The sequence below is a fragment of the Epargyreus clarus genome, unplaced genomic scaffold (assembly GCF_041222505.1).
Source record: "Epargyreus clarus isolate Ecla_fem2 unplaced genomic scaffold, WU_Ecla_fem_2.2 ptg000011l, whole genome shotgun sequence".
Classification (NCBI taxonomy): domain Eukaryota; kingdom Metazoa; phylum Arthropoda; class Insecta; order Lepidoptera; family Hesperiidae; genus Epargyreus; species Epargyreus clarus.
In genome coordinates this window covers 2,635,069-2,655,205 of record NW_027332219.1, presented here as the reverse complement: position 1 = coordinate 2,655,205, position 20,137 = coordinate 2,635,069, and the positions used below count along the sequence as shown (strand labels likewise).

The 20,137-nt window shown below is 35.0% G+C and overlaps 1 protein-coding gene across 1 annotated transcript in view; it reads right to left on the bottom strand.

The window, feature by feature from the left end:
• Positions 1-20,137, bottom strand: part of oc (homeobox protein OTX2) — a 69,575-nt gene that overhangs the window by 33,069 nt on the left and 16,369 nt on the right. Inside the window, exon 2 of the mRNA XM_073077743.1 lies at positions 6,978-7,353. Coding sequence (XP_072933844.1) covers positions 6,978-7,227 — 250 coding nt within the window. The 5' untranslated portion in view covers positions 7,228-7,353. The remainder of the gene's footprint in view (positions 1-6,977; positions 7,354-20,137) is intronic.

The following is a 20,137-nucleotide window of genomic DNA, read 5'->3' as shown; positions in this document are numbered from 1 at the left end:
GTTCAAAGATTCCGTTACATAGTTACATACATACATACAACCCAAGCTAATAAAAGTTTTAATAAAAGCGTATTAAAAAAGTATAGAACTTTTACCGGCCACATGACTTCAGTGGGCTCACGTGGCGTTCTAAAATAGTCCGCGCATTGCGGTAATGTATCGATTATCGAATCCGTATACCGACCGTAACTGAAGTACTTCTCTGCGTGACCGAAGGGTGGAACGTGTAGCTTAGTGGTATGGTCCGGGTTCGACTCTCGAGTAGAAATATAGAGTATTATGATAAGTAAAGAGCATTTGGATTTGGGGTAGAGTATAATTAAAATCTGTTTTTATATTGGTTTGAAAGGTGGTAGAGTCAGTATTGTTTTACCAGATTTTTTTTTTTTATAATATAGGAGTAGCAGACGAGCACGCAGACCAACTGATGGTAAGTGGTAACTGCCGCCCATTGACATCTTTAATCAACGTCTGATAGGATTAGATATCGAGAGGATTAGATGTCGCCAACAAATGAGCTAACCCTGAGGACTAAGCTGGAATGCCTCGAAAAGTATGTCTCCCTTTCCACACCCTTCAAACCGGAACACAGCAGCGCCTAACACTGCTGTTATTAGGTAGAAATAGGTGTAGCGGTGCCGCCGGAGTCGAAGTACAGAGGGTTCTACCACTTTCATAGATGAGTAAATATAGATTATTAGGATTAAAAGTATAAAGAGAATGTAATTAAGAAGCATATTATTTTTATATTTAGTTTGAAAGGTGGTAGAGTTTTATGATTATGGTTCGACCGGGGGAGGTACCATAACCTATTTCTAGCGTAAAGTAATTGTGCGTTTCGGAATACGGTGGACGTGTGTGGATGCCAGCTGACTTATATAGGTATAAGGCGACTGTCATAGTCCTCTGTACCCTTACCACGAGTTTTTACGTTTTGACAAATATGACTGTTTTGGTATTTGTTTACGTATTGGCCCATACTATTTCCAAGTTCTGACACAATCCGCTAGGGGCGCTGATTGGAAATTATATGGGCAAATACGTAAACAATTACCAAAACAAACATATTTGTCAAAACGTAAAAACTCATGGTAAGGGTACAGATGTGGCAACGCATCTGTGATCAACTTCAGGTAGTGGTTACCATGGGTGTTAGTGAACATTTAGGTTCTATCGATAATATTTTTTTTTTTTTTTTAAATACTTGCTATAACACTAAGAAAACATCAGAGAGATCTTAAAAATGTTCTCAAAGGTGTGAAGTCTACAAATTTGCATTTGACGAGCGTGACGTTAGGGCCTAAACTCCTCAATAAGAGGAGATCCGTGGCTATCTGCAAACAGTGGGACAGTAATAGGTTTACGATAACGATTAAAACATAAAAACAGTTTTGTAATATATTTTTCTGATACAAATTATCCGGCCATCTATCGTTTTGTGGCTTCCCAGGAAACCGTGACACAATGACCGAATTATCGATTCCGTAACTCGATATCGATTCGATACTTCGTCATGAGGATACTGACCGACGCAATGTTACACTGTTACGATAAGTAACATAGACGAATGTAATTAGATTATAGTTTTGTTAATATACCTACTTAAGTATATTAACAAAACTATAAGCCTTATTAGAACATGTAATTTGGCTCAATTGAAGTACAAATCGGAAAAAGGATTTTTTTAAAAAGCCATAGTTAAAACAGAGCAATTAACCATAGATTACGTATTACTCGATTGTTTTTTGATGTTACTACTATTTGGTCGTTCACGGATACCTGTAATCGACCTGATAGGATTTGTTCTACTTGAAGTCGGCCATAGATGCCTTGCTACTCCTGAGAACTAATTTGGAATGTCTCTTCCTTACTGAACCCTCCAAATCACTGTATACACAGAAGAAAGTAGTTGTGGCGGCGGTGCCACCAGAGTCAAACTACAAGGGTTTCTACTACCTTTAAACTAGTTCTTTAGGAGAAATAAGTAAAAATACTTGATATTCCATTTATTTACCTAATCCAAAAACCATTTAGGACGTTTAAACATTTCCCTCTAACCTACTTCCGGTAGCCTCCGATGTGGGAAAACGAAAAATCAATTAATTAAACCGACAGATAAAAAACTGGCCGATAAAATTCTAAGGGACGCCAATAAAAAGGAAATACACAATGAAAAAAATAAATTTCGAAAAAAGAACGCCCAGCTGCCATCGTTACGCCGAGCGACATCGTGGGGGTGAGATGGCGCGATGTGGCACTGAATGGGAGTGAAAGAGAGGGGTGTAGGATTAAAGGAACTTGGCAGAGGATTAATTTTATTCTGCCGTATTAAATGTGTATTCGGGTTTACATCTAATAGGTCGTCGTAATTTTGTTTACAGATTTACAAGATTTTTATTGATGTACGGATATATTTATGGATATGTTGGTTTTTTAACTAGTCAGGAATACCTACTCTATTTTCCGTCAAAAAAAATATTTATAAGAACTAATAAAATTACAATGATTTCCTACTTCTAGTTTTTTGAATTAAAAACATGATTTTTCAAAAATCTTTTCTTAACCTTCATAAATACATTCTAAGGAACTTCTATGATGAACTATGATTATGTTTTTCTACTCTATTAAAAAAAAAATGATGTTTTATTTTCTACTTTTTCTCTGAAGTATTTTAAATAAAAACATGTGTAATCTGTGGTGTTGTAGATGTGTGGTAGGTGGCCAGTCTTAATTACTAGAAATTAAAAGAACGGCGAATGCTATTTTGATCGCACTTTCACGAAAAGATAATCTATGTATACAAAAAATCATACAGGCTTACTTTAGATGGAAAAGTATATGATTAAAACTGAAAAGAAAATTAAAAATCAAAATAAATTCGCGATTTTAATACAGGCATAAAATACCATCACGCCTTATTGCCAGTGTCAAAAATAAAAAGATATATTCTGAACAAGCCATTCTACCTGGACGTTCTTCGTAAAAATATGGTTGAGTTTTTGGAACAACCCTTTTCGGGATTAAAAAATACGCGAACTTTTTGTACTTGCATTTCTCTAAATAAAAGTATTTTTTAAGTACGTACCTGCCTTAGAAGACCTGTTTTTTAATTTCTAGAATTTTTGTCAATATCTACTAGTACGGGTCTAACGTCTATTCCGGAGTTTGAATCCCCGGTAAACCTTATTATTTTTTTCTCAATAAACATTTTGCTATGAAAATCAAATTAACAACTGCTTATAACATTAAGTTAATTAATTAGAAAATTAGAAACAGCAATTATTGTAAATTCGAAGAAAAAAATCCACGATTTTTATAATACTTACAGAATTTTATTTTATTTTTATATCTATTGATTTGTGATCGATAAGTACGTACAAAAGAGTTCAACGCGTTCCTTTTAAATCAATAATATTTACTTCATAAATTGTGTAAAATTACATCAGGTTTGGTTTTTATTTTTAATCCGGATTTTTAGGTACACCTATTAAATTAAATTAAATTTAAGTTTAATATTTAATTTAAAAAATAATATGTTACAGTGAAGGACATAATAATATGTATGAATTTTAATGAGTCAAACTTTGCAAGTCACTGTTGAAGGTAGTTAAACCCTGCGTGATTCCGACTCTGAACTCTGGAAATACCACCACACCTATTTCTACCTCTTAACAGCAGGGTTGAGCGCTGCTGTGTTCCGATTTTAAGGGTGTTTAAGGGAGGCATAGGTAAATATCTGAGGTGCTCTAAGTCCATCTGGGGTAGCCATACATCTGTGGCAGGGCCCAGGTAGATTGTTAATCTTATCTGAGGTCGATTACAGATGTCCACGGGCGGCAGTAACCACTTTCCATTTAGTGGACTACTTACTCACTTATTACTTCTATATTATCATAAGACAAAATCCTCTGTTACCTATATTTTTTATCCATCAGGTACATATCAATAACATATGTATAATGATAACATGATAAAAATATAACATATTATAGTACCTACTAAAAATATTTTATCTGTGAACAGACACAGATAATAAAAACGAATGTAAGTCGCAGTTCCCGGAAGCATAAGACGTAATCCCTCCAAAGATTCCCTTTTAAAATTCACTGTCCCTTTCAATTGTTTATTCTGGCTTAATCTCCGTTTTGTTTGATGACGTCATATTACTGCGAAAATATCGGCTGTTAGAATATACTTTTCGACTCCGGTGGCACCACCGCCACTCCTATTTCTGCCTTATAACAGCAGTGTTGAGCGCTGCTGTGTTCTGATTTGGAGGTTAGTTTATCTTTAAAGTAGCAACTCCGCAACAATTCATTTTTTTTACACTCTTTACCTCGTTTGATTATGAGGTTTTTTAACCGACTTCCCAAATTAAAGATGGAAAATAAAGTCCTTCAAGCTGGGCAATGTGATTTACAAACCATCTTGCTTGAAGTTATCCACATTATAGTATGTTACGGAGGATAGAGCGGACTAGCAGTTTGGCGCGGACTATACTATGATATATATAATCTATACTAGTCTATGCTTTGCCTTTTACGTTGAGATATTGTATTTCTGTTCCACCACCGCCACGAATAAGCCGCAATATAATAATAATAATAATAATAATATAAAAATGTAGTTACAATTTTCACATTGCGATTTATTTCAGCAGCGTACCGTTTTGTTTTTATAATATGGGAGTAGCAGACGAGTATGCAGTCCACCTGATGGTAAGTGACTATAGCCGCCCATGGACATCTGTAATCAACCCCAGATAGGATTAGATATTCCTACCTAAGGTCGGCCACAGATGCGCCGCTACCCCTGAGGACTAAGCTGGAACGCCTCGGAAAAGTCTGTCTCCCTTACCACACCCTTCAAACCGGAACACAGCAGCGCCTAACACTGCTGTTATTAGGTAGAAATAGGTGTGGCGGTGGTGCCGCCGGAGTCGAACCACAAAGGGTTCTACCACCTTCAAACTATTCTATTGTAACACTGGGCTACTTATTTCAATACTTTTCCGTCCGGCCTGCGATCATGTTCCGCCGTATTGCGGACGCCCCGCGAACGCGGCGGTCATAAACCGCACAAAACTGCGGTCTCATGACTTTTGAAATATACTATTCTGCATCCGCGCGCGGATAAAAAGTAAACGTAAGTTACTCTTACTCAGAAAAACAGATGCAATCCCGACAATATTTTAAAGATTGATAGATTTCAAAGATAGATTAGATTGATATATTACAATAATCTTTATTAACGCGAGCACCTCACAACACATTTTAAAAATATCAGAACCTACAAACCAAAACCTTACGAAAGCGTTGCATAATTTACGTAGCAAGAAGACATCCTTGGAAATAATCAAAACAGCCCCTCGTAAGCCGCTTAGCACCCTCCACCCCCACCCTCGGGGAGCGGAAGTCTCTTGTTAGTTTAATTAGTAGAGTTCGAGTTTGACGGTGAGTGTTTTGCCATTTTGTGCACTAAACAATGGAGAATGGCAAACGATACTCTAGTACTAGTATTACAAGTACTAGCAATAGTTGAGATTGAAGATAATCTATGCATTTTTGTGTCTTGTAACTGTAGTGTTAAGCGCTACTTTGTTCTGGTTTAGTGATATTTTTTATTTGCAATTTTATGCAAAAAACCAATGTCATTTGAAAATGGCAAACAACACTTTGAAGACGTATTATTAGTAGAAGCCCTAGAATATTTCGTGAGCCGATTCATGAGATGTTTTCACATTTTTTGCTCTATAATAAGCTTTTTAATGTGTTGGTTTTTTTGGTTGGTGTTTTGCCAATGAAAGATGGCAAACAGTACTTTGAAATATTATTAAAAGAAATGTTTTTAATAGCTTTTTAATTACCGCACTGGACAAGTGCGTATTAGTAGACTTCAAATAGCTTTGAGATCTTTTTTATAAATCCCTCAGGTGTGCATGTTTCCTCACGATGTTTTTCTTCACAGTTTAAGCAAGTGATAATTTATTTATAATACGCACATAACTTAGAAAAATCAGAAGTGCGTGCCTGGGATTTGAACCTTGGATCCCTCGATCAATAGGCCGAGTTTCTTAACCACTAGACTATCACTGCTTTTTGCTTATACCGTAAGGTTATGTAATGCACGTAAAGCCGATCTCAAGTAATAGATACTACAACCATACTGGAATTCATTATAGATGTTCAAAAATAGACCAGTTACCAGAATATGCGATTGCCACTTTTACCTTCAAAAAACTTCAAATCTTTCCTTAAAAAACTACCCAACAAAACCTACAAACGAAAAATAAGGGCTTTACCATCCGTCCCTCCGTTTCGAAATACGAAACATTTTATTCAGGGCTCCATTAAAAAAATCATTTGACGGACAGGAAAACGTTATAAATTCCATTAAAATTCCATTACTCGAAGCAACTTGAAATAGATTAGACAACTCGGCCGAAACTCATTTCAGTTGAAACTTGATGGAAACATTTTGTGTTTTGTGAAATTGTGTTAACGAAAATATAGGCATAAATTGTTTTCGTAATAGATTTTGTAAATATTTGTTTCGTGTTTTCTTTCAAAATTAATGTTGCTTCATCTTTTTAGTTTTGATAGACGATAAATTTAGGAAATAGGTAATTCAAGAATTAAGTTTTCTTCGATATTTTGAATTAGATAATTAACATTTATCGAAGTTAAGAGTTAAGTTACCTAACCTTACTGTTAATTAGGTTAGGGAACATCTGTATATTATACATATTTATAATTTTATGTAAAAAATAATTTTTGCAACACAATATTCGAAAATATTTCAATTTGGTGTGTTTTCTGAAAATTTTAAAGCGAACTTTTTCATTATGACGGTTAGGTAGTAGACCTATTACTGTTTTCCTATACTTTAATTACGCATTAAAGTATTTAGATTATGAAATGACTTTCTTGATATAATTAAAAGTAACAAGTAGGAAAAGTAGTGGACCAAGGACTTACCTTGCGGGAACCCAACCGCCTCCAGCCCGTGGTGCGTCAATCCGAACGGCCCCAAGCCCCCTAGGGGTCCAGGCCCCATACCCATGTGGTGTGCACTCGAGTGATGAGCATACGGGTTCTGTGCTAACGGCGACGGTTGCTTTAGGTAATGAAAGTAGTGATGTAAAGGTGTGGTCGAGTGGTGGGCCTGTGGTGCAGCCGGGCCGGTTGCCGTGGGCCCACTGGCCGAGGAATTGGTCAACAACGCCATCTCTTGTCAGCTTCGCAAAGTAGTCACCGCGACAACCTCTTCCGTGTATGTATGGACATGGTTGGTGGGTTTTCTTCTTAATTTTGAACACAGATATGCGCGTGCGTCGTCATTTTTGAGGTTATTCTGGAACAAGAGAAATAACGTTAAATATTCGCGTTATTATTGTCTCGTTGCGGGGTACGGATCTCTTTCCAGAAAGAAAGGTTAATCAAGTTGGCTATGTCGATTGGTAGACTTTACATTTCTAAGTACATGTAATATGCATACTTAAAAGAAAAATAGTAAGTAAAAAATTCTTAATTTTTAAATATCAAATTACTTCAAGTCAAAAAATTTTGCAGTTCAATAATATGGAATCCAGTTTTATGATTTTTTACTATGCAAATAAATGCCATTGTCTTATAAAGGCTCTCAACCTTCACATAGATCACTTATGACAAAAACAATGCATATGTATATAACATTAACATTTTAATATTTCCCTGACACCTGTCAATTTAAAAAATATTGAATATGACAGACAGACTTCAATTTACGTGTGCAACTAGCAAATAAATTGCCGTATCGTTTTATTAAGCTAACAAGCATCGTATTCAATAACTTTACACAGTAAATGTTACATGAATTATTCTATTCAACTCAATTGAATAACGATCATTTTTTGCGTCAATAATAAAATTGCAATTAGCCGGTAGAATGGGTAATTTTCTGCATTATTGCAACACTGAAGTTAAGCATTCGGAACGCCCAAATGTTAAATTCGTCACGACCTTTCGTATTGCGAAATTGTAAAGGTTTTTTTAAGACGTACGAGTAGGTACGTGTTTACAGACATTCTGTCACGTTTCTTTTTTTGCTGTTACCTGAGGCACCTTTGCCGAAGAGGCTGTAGGCTTTTGTAATGTTGACGAGGCGTATCGTAGTGATGACATGTGATACGCAAAAAATAACCCATGATACGAAGTTGGTTGCAGAATTAAATTGAACGTTTTGTGTTTTTATTTCGTAAGGTTGAGACATTTGCCCGTTGCCATGTAAATTATTAAAAAACATTGAAGTAAAAATGTTTATCATGTAACTTATTTACTTCTTTCAAGTTATAAATCATTTAATTGATACTTATTAATAATGATTTTTTGCAAAGTTTTGTTTGAATTGAATTTCGAAGATATTGTGTTTTATTTACATACTTATTTTATTATTTAGGTAAGTAAACACGAACCTAATTAGTTTAACAAATTTATTTTCTGAATATATTTTTATATTTAGAAATACAATAATATAAGATGTAAGTACAAATAATACTTAATAACGTATATCTTGATATGTATTAGTTTTATGTAGATATAGTGCTCGCCAAGCTAGTCCGCTCTGAAGTTGTTGCGAGCTGGTGTAGTCATACAATTTGCTAAGGCGACGCAATTTATTTCTATATTCCGAGCGGACTAGCAGTTTTACTTAGACTATACCTAAAATTATAGGTACCTACATGTTTTAAATAAATACGACTGATACAAAAAATAATATTTTTTGTCTTGATATTTCCTAGCCATAGATTAGTAAAGATACTTCGCCGCCTTGAAATTGAATGAAGCCACAAACGGCTTATTAGTAAGTTCTTTTTTTGAATTCTTGACAAATAAAAACATTTTTAGAGAAAATTTACGAATATATAACTAATACTGCGTAATTGAAATAATAAATAAATAATTATTTCAAATATTTTAGGGACATTTTAGCACGGAGACGTGGCAAAACTTTTTTACGCAACTATTTCAATTCCCAAAACTGGGTACATTTTCTTGTTAGGAGTGAGTAATCTTTACTAATCTATGTTCCTAGGTATTAATATTATGTACTTCCAGATCAATATCGATAATTTCAATAACATTTTACTTTCGTCAACTACAAAACAGTCATACTTCTCAGAAGTCGAAACAGCTAGTGTTGGTCACATCGGATCTGTCAACAAAAGATTATCCCAAAACCAGAGATAAGATCTATTTTTTTCAACACCCATCACTCGAAAACCAACTCTAATATTTTGTCATTACGAACACATTATTCGCACTATTCATATATAGTAAAAAGGATTTCTGCTTGAAGAATTTTTGCGTTTACACTTTACCGCCAAGAATCTTGAAAGGTGTTCAATTGTATAACGAATGGTGGAAAAAATGGCGACGCTGCAGTTACGACCATAGACAAGCCGCTAAGTGTTTGAAGTTTTCGCGCGTCAGTGAGTTTTTTTTAATTTGTTCGAGTTTTTTGATTAGGAGTAAGTAACAATTCTACATTTCATTTATGGTATTCTACAGGATAGAACATGTGACGGTGTGGAACGGTGGTAAAGAAAGTAACAGTACAGTACCTACATAAAGAATCTCTAAGGCACAAAATGAACGGACTAGTTTTTTGTACATTTTTCATAGACAATTTTATGTATGAATTTAACAGTTGAATATAACTTATAACTGTTTTTAACAAAGATAAATCTAAATTAACTAAGCAGATTAGGTACATCTTACATTCATCTTTAAAACCTCTGAAATGAATTATATTTATTTGTAACTCATTCAATGTGATCTATTTTTTACAGTAGCTATAATTTTAAATGAAAAAAAAATGATTCGAACAAAAAAAAAATGAGCCATTCCAAATTCAATTTAAGAAACTTCTGAGTTCCAATGCATGCTTACGTCTTCGGCCCTTTCCAAACACTGATTATCACGTGATTTCAACGACAATACTAAACGATATATCAACGTACCCCAAAAAACCGGTGTCAATATCCCCGGGAATCTATTTGTCAACGCAATGAAACGCCATAAATAATATCGCAACGCAAACACCGGCCATATTGTGTGGATGGCAGAAAAACAAACATTTCGCGCCCTTCGGTGTAATTATTCGTGTTTGCGCAGTTGGTAGCGCTGGCAGTGACAAATCTGCGAAAGCGCGGGAGGGATTGCAATAGAATGTTACAACGTCGATTATGATTTAGCAAATATCTATGGTAGCAAAAGTCTATGGTTACTAATGTTTTTTTTGTCTCCGGCGTAGGTATTTATTACAATGATGAGCATAGTCATAACTGCCTTGAAGTATCTAAAAACATATTCATACTATCGTACTCTATTTTTATTAATGACTTCATTAATATTTTATTTATTGAGACTTAATGAAGTCTAAAGCAATGCGCAAAAACGGATCAAAATGACACCCAGAACATTTTTTATCATTATGTAATGCATTTTGTGTGCTGGTTGAAAATCAAAATATAGTTATGTTAAACAATTGTCGTCATTTGTAATTTACTTTATGTCATATAACAACTTCTTTAGTAAGTCTGTCATAAGTTTCATAAGTCAGTCATTGCAAAACCACTAACACGCAGATAATCTAACCAAAATTAGTTTCACATAAATCCACATATTCCGTCTACAACCCATATGTTGTGACAATATATAACTCGGGGCGTGATAATTGCCCAGTGAGGTCGCTTTGTGACAAATTTCGCGCTTCGAAACACACTATTACTGTCACAATGGGGTTTTTTTCAAAAAATTCCGAGTAACCATTTGTCGTTACCACAAAGAGCTGTCGGCACTTTTTGTTCAATAGTCTCAAGGGAATATGGTTTAGGGTAGGGTAGATGCGAGTATCTCTATATGATTGAAGTAATTGAAGATTTCATATTTGTTAGTAATGGGTATTGCTGTCTAATTTTAATTATTTTAGGGTTACGAAGAATGGGCCAACTTCAAAATATTCAAAGTAATTTGAATATTTAATGTTTTCAGTTTTTAAACAGATGAAAAACACAGTTTTGCGGTATGTAGTTGGACTTATTTATCTATCATGCTTTTTTTGCTAAAAAAAATTGTTAGGCAAAAATACTGGGGTTAGGGCACAGACAGTAAACTAAATGAATATCAGACATCAGTCAAAAATTACAAGAGGAATTAAAAATATAATAACGTTTTTAATTTAGACTATAAACAAACTTGGAAGGTAATTTTTAAACTAAATAGGTAAATGTCACATATTAGTCAAAAATTACAAGCGGAATTAAAAAAATATATAACGTTTTTAATTTAGACTATAAATAAACATGCAAAGGTTTTTATTATTCAAATTTAAATCAAGAATGAAAAACTCAATCAAGAAGAAAACGGTCCTGTTGAACATAAATCAAAAAGCCAGCAACTCAAATTTATAACAAGAAACCTTAATTTGATACGCATAATAACATTTAACATCTAACTGTAGAAAAACAGAAACGGTAGCGGCAAACGCAAAGTTTCGGAAGCGCAAAAAATAATAATTGATATTGGACATACATTTGGACAAACCCGTGTCATCTATTGTCCGCCATGACAGTTGCTAAACACTCTATCGTCTATAGCCATGTCTATGAAAAGTTTTTCAATAACTGAATATCTCTATCCGAAATTGAAATATTATACACAATTGGTCTTAGAAATACAAATAGTGTGTACCGTAAAGTTGAATAGAGTTGGTAAGTTATGAAATTATATTGTACGAGAGGTAGTTTGGGAAGTTTTAATATGTTTGTCATAAGAACACATGTGAAACTTGAGTCTACCTACGTTTATGTAAGAACAGTAATACTAATATTATTCTATGATAAAATAACACTACTGTACAATGATCTATGAAAAGAACTGATAGCCTAGTAGTTAAGAAACTCTGCCTCTTGCTCGACGGGTCCGAGGCTCAAATCCCAGGCACGCACCTCTAATTCAGTTACGCGCGTATTATAAATTAATTATCACAAAAGTCGAAGGGAAACATCGTGAGGAAACCTGCACACCTGAGAAATCTTAAAAAAAGAAGTTTTCTTAGGCATGTGAAGTCTACCAATACACACTTGGACAGCGCGGTGGACTATGGCCTAATCCATCTCATTATGAGAGGAGACCCGTGCCCTGCAGTGGGACAGTAATGGGTTGATGATGATGATGACAATGATCTGTATTCTACTAATAATGTGATTGTCACGTAATATGTAAGCTAAACGGAAAAACAGTTATTATGTTATTCCTTATGTTTCTTTTATACAAAACTGAGTATAATCCACTTCAATGAAGTTGCTTTAGATTCTTGTACTAGAAAGAGATTTCAGCGTAAAATACAAATTATATTTATTGATACGAGTTCTTATTACAACTTAATCTTCTCAGATTAAACAGTTGTTTACTTTCTGTAATACTAATAAAGGGAATAAATGGATCCTAATTAATAAAATCCATCGGATTAATTACTAAATTCTTTATTAGTATTGTAAATCCGTAATCTTATCGGCCTTTGACGTTCTAATCCAAAAAACACAAAAAGCAATACCATTTTCATTACATTAAATATGTACAGGAATCAAATATCAACCTTAATGGATAATTCCCCAGTTAGCAGGTCCCAGAGGATAAAAACAATTATGTAAGACAAACGGACAGGCGTACGAAATGTTGAAAGCAAAACTATTCCCATAGGATGTAACCGGATATACTCATTACTTGCGCAATGTTCGCAAAATATTGTTAAGTTGGTACAGTGTACGCGCGGGAGCGTTCGCACAGAGTAGGTAATAAAGCTCTATGTGTATTGTCTATGGTTTTTTATATCTATGCATTTATTTGTTTTTGTTTGTTACGCAGTAGGTAATGAGTTTCAGTATTGGAAAATTGTGACTGAAATAGACCGGCTATATTACTTAATAATATTAAAAAGGTTTTTTTTTCCAGTTTTTCATTGCGACGAATTATTTTTAAAAATATCATTCTTTTGTTTTCTCAACGTTAAATTATTTCTACAAATATTTTTATTTATTTAACTAGATATTGTGTACACGTATATTTGTAAAATGATGTATGCTAAAAAATAAATCATTTACATATCTCAACATACCCTCTATTAATAAGATCCAATATATTAACACAAAAAAAATGCAAAAAATATTTTTTTATAGCTACTTGTAATTTATACAAATTTTTTGCTTAAGAAATATCGAATACCTACTAACCCGTCGTTTATGACTTGTACCACATTGCAGTTCCCGGGGGAAATACTAATGGTGCGGTACAAACACGTGGATGCGGTCGGGGCGTGCCGGGGCGTCCGGGGGCGTGCGGCAAATGGAATATTATATGCGTTAGTTGGATTCATTGGGTTAGTCGGGCAGTTGAATTGATCTCTAGTTTGTTGATATAATTAGGTACCGGTATCCGCGGAACACTTATTGAAAAACAGTTGGAGTTAGAATTTCATTATTTGGTCCTTCTCTTATTAGGTAGTACCTATCTTTAGTTAAAGATTAGTAACACCCATTATTGATAATTAATCTATCCAATGTCTACCTAAGATCAAAATACGACAATATTAAGCATGTAGAAGTCATCAATTATCGATAGTTTGATTATTAATTACGAGCGATAGTTACCAATTGTCTTTTGTGGACCACCGATGCAATAAATCTGTTGGAGAGACAATTCAAGTATTTTTACCTTAAGTTTAAAAAATTAGGCGAGGTGGCACCACCACCACACCCATTTCTGCCTTATAACAGCAGTGTTAGGCGCTGCTGTGTCCCGTTTTGAACGGTGTGGTAAGGGAGACATACTCAAGTCGATAGGCAATTTTGTAAAAAACTTTACGCAAAAAATCGTCAGATCATTAGGTGGTATATGATGAAGTCAAGATAAGTAACCGTCTGTACATGATATAAATTTCGTATCTACCTGAGTAGATACTCTGGGTATCTACAGTTTTAAGTAAATATAGTAGCAATATTTAATCTCTTTGGTTTTACGACAAACTACAGTGTAATATTTGTTTTTGATCCCAGATTACTGAGGCACAAAATTCCATAATGGCGCAGACTTAGGATAATAGAAGTGGTTAAGGAAACGATTCTAGAATGTCTTAGAAAATCAATAAATGGAGGCTTAACTAAGAACTTTCCTGTTGATTTCTGAAGTAAAATCTAAAAGGGAATAGGTAAGAATAAGTTTTATGTTTCATCTGTTTTTAAACTGTTAAAGTTTCTTTGGAAGATTTTGTACATAAATTAGTTGAAAGATAAAATACTGATTAATTGCAACATGATAGTCTTAATTTTTTTGGTCTATACTCTATATCGATTTTATGGCATTTAGTAACGCTGCTGTGTTCTTTTGTATTTTGTATGTAAGTTAAAGTATTGAAGCGTAGCTGCTGCTAAGACCAACGAGTATATAGTCCACCTGCATGCCCATGGACATCGGTCATCGCGTCGCCACTCTTATGAACTAAGTTTGAACGCTTTGTGTTAAATCTGGCTTATAACGCGCGAAGTAGGAACACAGCTTAACATTTCAGATGGTAAAAACTAGGTGTACCATAAAAAGGTCTACCTATAGTTTTTCATAGAATGTTACATAGGTATAGTCTGCGTAACACTGCTAGTCCGCTCTGAATATACAAATGAATCGCGTCGCCATAGCAAATTGTATGACCACCTGCTCGTAACAGCTTCAGAGCGGACTGGCAGTTTGGCGCGGACTATATCTGGCAAAATACAGATAACATATAAATATCCGTGCACAAACAAAAGCACATACATTCATCAAATCTCAACCTCAATACGTTTTCAATTTCACAAACTGATACATCTAAGTAATCACTGTATGAACCAAAATGGCTTCCCTTACAATCCCATCAATTAATATCACATTCCGTGGGGCCCTAGCCCCTAGTGGGGCACAATGGCCACGTGGCTGGCCTTTGTTGCTCGAAATTAACGTTGCAAATTGATTTCAATTCGAAATTTGTGAGTTTTTGTATGGAAGTTGTATGAGCGTGCAGTCTATATGATTATAAGTGGGTATGTAATCAACCCTGGATAAGATTTGTCCTATTTGAAGTCGGCGGTAGATGTGTTGCTACCTTTGCTAAGCTGAAATGCTTCGGGTTTGTATGTCTTCCTTACCACACCGTGTTCGGGATAGCTCCAACATCCTGAAGACGATAAGCCCGCGTTTCCCAACCTGTGGTCCGTGGACCCCTGGGGGTCCGCGAGTATATGTAAGGGGGTCCGCGGTGTCATCTCCGGGCCTTACATAAATTGCTCATTAAATGCAAAACAGTCGCTCAACGAAAAATCAGCAAACCAGTTTTATTAGAAAAACGTGATGTAAGCACACGGTATTTTAAAAAATTAAATAAGATGCATCCAATGATATATAACACTATTATTAATCTAAATATAAAAAAAAAAACAAATAAATAAATCGGTCTTTCAAATTATGTTTTGACGGGGATTGTTTTTTTTTTGCTCTACATTTTATTAAAGTCCGTGAAAAATGTGCTTGATTTCCTAAGGGTCCGTGGACTGAAAAAGGTTGGGAAACGCTACGATAAGCCATAGAGTAGACTGTAGTTATATTTCTCATTGCAGCTTTCTACATTTAAATTTTTAAGTATCAAATGTAAATGAGTCTTTGTAACTATAAATAAATAATGAAATTATTATTATTTAACCCTAAACCCAGCAGCGCTTCGCACTGCTGTTATAACTGATATAAGGCATGAGGCAGGTAGGTAACAGAAGCAGTATAAAGTGGATGCTTTCAATTTTGAAAGCATCCATTTATAACAGTGAAACGCTACCAAGGTATATTTTCAATCAAAACAATCCAAAATATTTATTTCTTTAACAATGAATTGGATTACATAATAAGTGATAAGGATATTTGATTAAATCTTGATTATTACATACATATTTTGATTAAATCTTTTTTATTGCGTATTCAGATTAAACTAGGTATATTTTAAATGAGATCTATTTTTAGTTAGTTACAGATGTCCACTGGTGGTACTAACCACTCGATTAGTGGAAACATTTAAACAATATTTATTTGACATTTTAACTAGTTTTGTATAATTTCAAAATTAGAAGAACCACGGAAACGTCGGCACGTGTAAGTATCTAAGATAAATTGAATTTTCGCATTGAAAATCAACATTAATTAAGAGATTACCAGCTAAGAATTAATAAACAGATAGCGCCTGTTAACATACATATAAATCACGAAACCAATTAATCTTTTTAATCTACGAAAACCGAGCACGCGTAGTCTATGGCCGGTCATTTATAATCTGTGCCCCAAATGAACTGGCGCGCTAAAATACCTACGCAGAAACGTTCAATGCTGCCAACATAAATTTGAGTGCAATTACGTATAAACCGGCCGCATGAAGTCGACATATATTTATTGGGAGCTCGCTCGAACGAAACAACGATGGAATTCGTCCGAGTAAACATACCAGCGTTGTAAGCAAAATCGATAGTTCAAGTGCGAGGGAGAGAGACGGTTTACGGCGTGTGTTGGTAAGGGATAGCGAAGGAGGCGTGGCTTAACCCCGCCTAGTAAACAAGTACGTGCGTACGGTGAGTGACGAGTATGGGCGCATATTTTGCCGCTAAGTAGCCGCTTCAAGAAGTCTTTTGAAATGTTTTATTCGTATTGGTCGTGGCAATTTTATTACGAACTCCTCGTTTGTAGGTTTTTGTTTTGTTGGTATACTTACACGAGCGTTCTAACTTAGTTCTTACCTAAGTAAAGAAATGTCCGCATATCCGTATGATAGCTTCTTTTATCTTAATAATAGATTGAAGTTTGATTTTAATTTTGATTAAAATAAAGATTACGTACCTGGCTCTTTACAAACGTTTTATATTCTTATTTATTTAAAATTGTAACATTAAATTACCTACTAAGAAAAACTACATCTCTTTTACAAATTATAGTATTTTTGCAGTTCAGTAGATATATAGGTATTACACATATAAAATGATAGATTCTACTAAGATAGGATCATCGACAGAAAAAAATAGACTAAGTACTAACGCAAATTCCTATTTTGTGAACAATTTTTTTTTTTATAAATCCTTAAATCAAATTGTTAGACTTATTCTCTATGGCAAACTTTGTAGTTATTTTAAATCATTATAATCTCCAGTTAACAGACCTTCATCGATCATACGATTACCTATTTACTGGTCCCCAATATTTTTTAAAACTCTAATACAAAAACAAACAATATTAAAAAGAGATCAGCATGTATAAACGACTAAGGAGTGAGCGAGACGTCTATATTATTACAAGCTACGTACAGTAGTACCAACATACAGGTTTATTACTTCAGTTCATCCTGTAAATAATGCGGCAATTTTCTATTGAATTGTATGAAATCCGAAAGATCTAGAAATCTAGATATTATAAATGTACCTGAGTATTTACGATAGATACTAAAAAGGCTTTCAGAGTTATTGTGGGTGATTTGTCGAGTTTTAAACCTTATTTTCCTTATTGGATGCAATATGCGATAACTAATATAAAGATGTTACTCTAATGCTAATAAAATTCTAAAAAAATATTACGCTAATGCTAACAAAATTGTAAAAAATGTAATTAGCAAGTAAAATCTTATATATAAAATTCTCGTGTCACAATGTTAGTACTCCTTCGAAACGGCTTTACCGATTTTCACCAAATTTTACATGCATATTCAGTAGGTCTGAGAATCGTCTACTATCTATTTTTCATACCCCTAAGTGATAAGGTTTACCCTTAACATAATTTTATTCATATGGCAACACAACGTTTGCCGGGTCTGCTAGTGTATATATAAAAGCAAAATATTTTACAAAGTAGCAAAGCAGTATGCAGTCCACCTGATGGTAAGTCACAGACATCTGTAATAAACCCCAGATAGAATTAGATTCCTACCTAAGGTCGACCACGGTTGCGTTGTTACCTAAGACTAAGTTACAATGCTTTATTTAGGTGTCTAAGTGTTCTTTCTGCCTTATAACAGCAGTGCATCGATTTGAAGATGTGATAAGACACCAAACTTTTCCGAGGCGTTCCAGCTTAGTCCTCAGGGGTAGCGGCGCATCTGTGGCTGACCTCAGGTAGGAATATGTAATCCTATCTGGGCTTGATTACAGATGTCCATGGGCGGCAGTAGCCACTTACTATCAGGTGGACTGCATGCTCGTCTGCTACTCTTATATTATAAAAAAAAAGAAATATGCTGTACGTATCTATAACAATTGAATATAGGTAAGTACCTATAACAATGCTTTATGAGAAACTAACTCTCTCTTTTTTGCTTAAGCATAAAAAACCAAAACCCCACGTCACATCAATCCAAAAACATTCCATTCCACAACCAATCTACGTTTCCTCTACGTGACTTTTCAAAAATCACAGCTCACAATGAATGAGTTAATTTATCGTTCTATTTCGCATTCATTCGAATGAACGAACGTGATACAAACAAAAAGAGTGAATGATTGTTGTTAATAAAGGAATTTATTTATTTCGATGCACATTGCCGTGGGTGGCATAATGATAGATCCTAATATATAAATGCGTTTGTTTGTTATACTTTCATTTTAACTCGAAGGCAGTAGAACCCTCTATGGTTCGACTCCGGCGGCACCATCGCCACATCTATTCCTGCCTATTAACAGTAGTGTTAAGCGCTGCTGTGTTCTGGTTTGAAGGGTGTGGTAAGGCAGACATAATTTCCGAGGCGTTCCAGTTTAGTCCTCAGGGGTAGCGGCGCATCTGTGGCCGACCTCAGGTAGAGATATCTAAGCCAATCTGGTGTTGATTACGGATGTCCATGGGCGGCAGTAGCCACTTACCATCAGGTGGACTGCACACTCGCCTGCTACTCCTATATTATAAAAAAATATCTACCGGTTGTCATGAAATTTTGTAAACACGTTATCAGGGTTTCAGACATAAACATAGGATAGATATCTTTTATCCGGAAGATATCTAAGTATCGTTCTCGAAGGATACATAAAATCCTCTAACAGCGGGCGAAGCTGTGAGTAAATTATCTATGACGATAGATATTATGAAATCAAAATATAATGCATGTATTAATATAGGTCTAGGTAGGTACCTAAATAAACTCGGCCTCTCGATCGACGGGTCCGAGGTTCAAATCACAGGCACGCACCTCTGATTTTTCAAAGTTATGGGCGTATTAGAAATTAATTATCACTTGCTAAACGGTGAAGGAAAACATCGTGAGGCAACCTGCATACCTGAGAGATTTATAAAAAAAAAAAATCTCAAAGGTATGTGAAGTCTACCAATACGCACTTGGCCAGCGCGGTGGACTATGGCCTGATCCTTCTTATGAGAGGAGACCCGTGCCCAGCAGTGAGACAGGAATGGGTTGATGATGAGGTACCTAAATGTAGTCTGCGGCAAATTGCTAGTCCGCTCTGAAGTTGTTCGGAACAGGTGTAGTCATAAAATTTTCTATGGCTACACGATTCAGTTCCATATGCAGAACGGACTAGCAGTTTTACGCGGACTATACCTAAATACCTACTCAAATTCGCACCAATTCGCACGATACGACCAACAAACAAAAATAAACCGGTAGAGTGATATATTATACCATTTATCATAATAAAATATATCATTCATCTCATTTCACGCTTAAATCTGAACTTCAAATAGTAATACGATTTCTAAGAACAGTAGCGGAACGAAATAATTGTATCCTGTTTATTAAAACATGGTTTGAACGGCGACTGGCTTCATAAATAATACTTATTTTTAATATTAATAAGATTTTTATAACATTGGAGTAGCAGACGAGCATACAGGCCATCAGTTAAGTGGCTACTGCCGCCCATGGACATCTGTTATTAATCCCAGATAACATAACATTCCTACCTGACGTCGGTCACAGATGCGCCGCTACCCCTGAGGACTAAGCTGAAACGCCTCGGAAAAGAAGATATGTCTCTCTTACCACACCCTTCAAACCGGAACACAGCAGCGCTTGACACTGCTTGAATCGCGTCGCCATA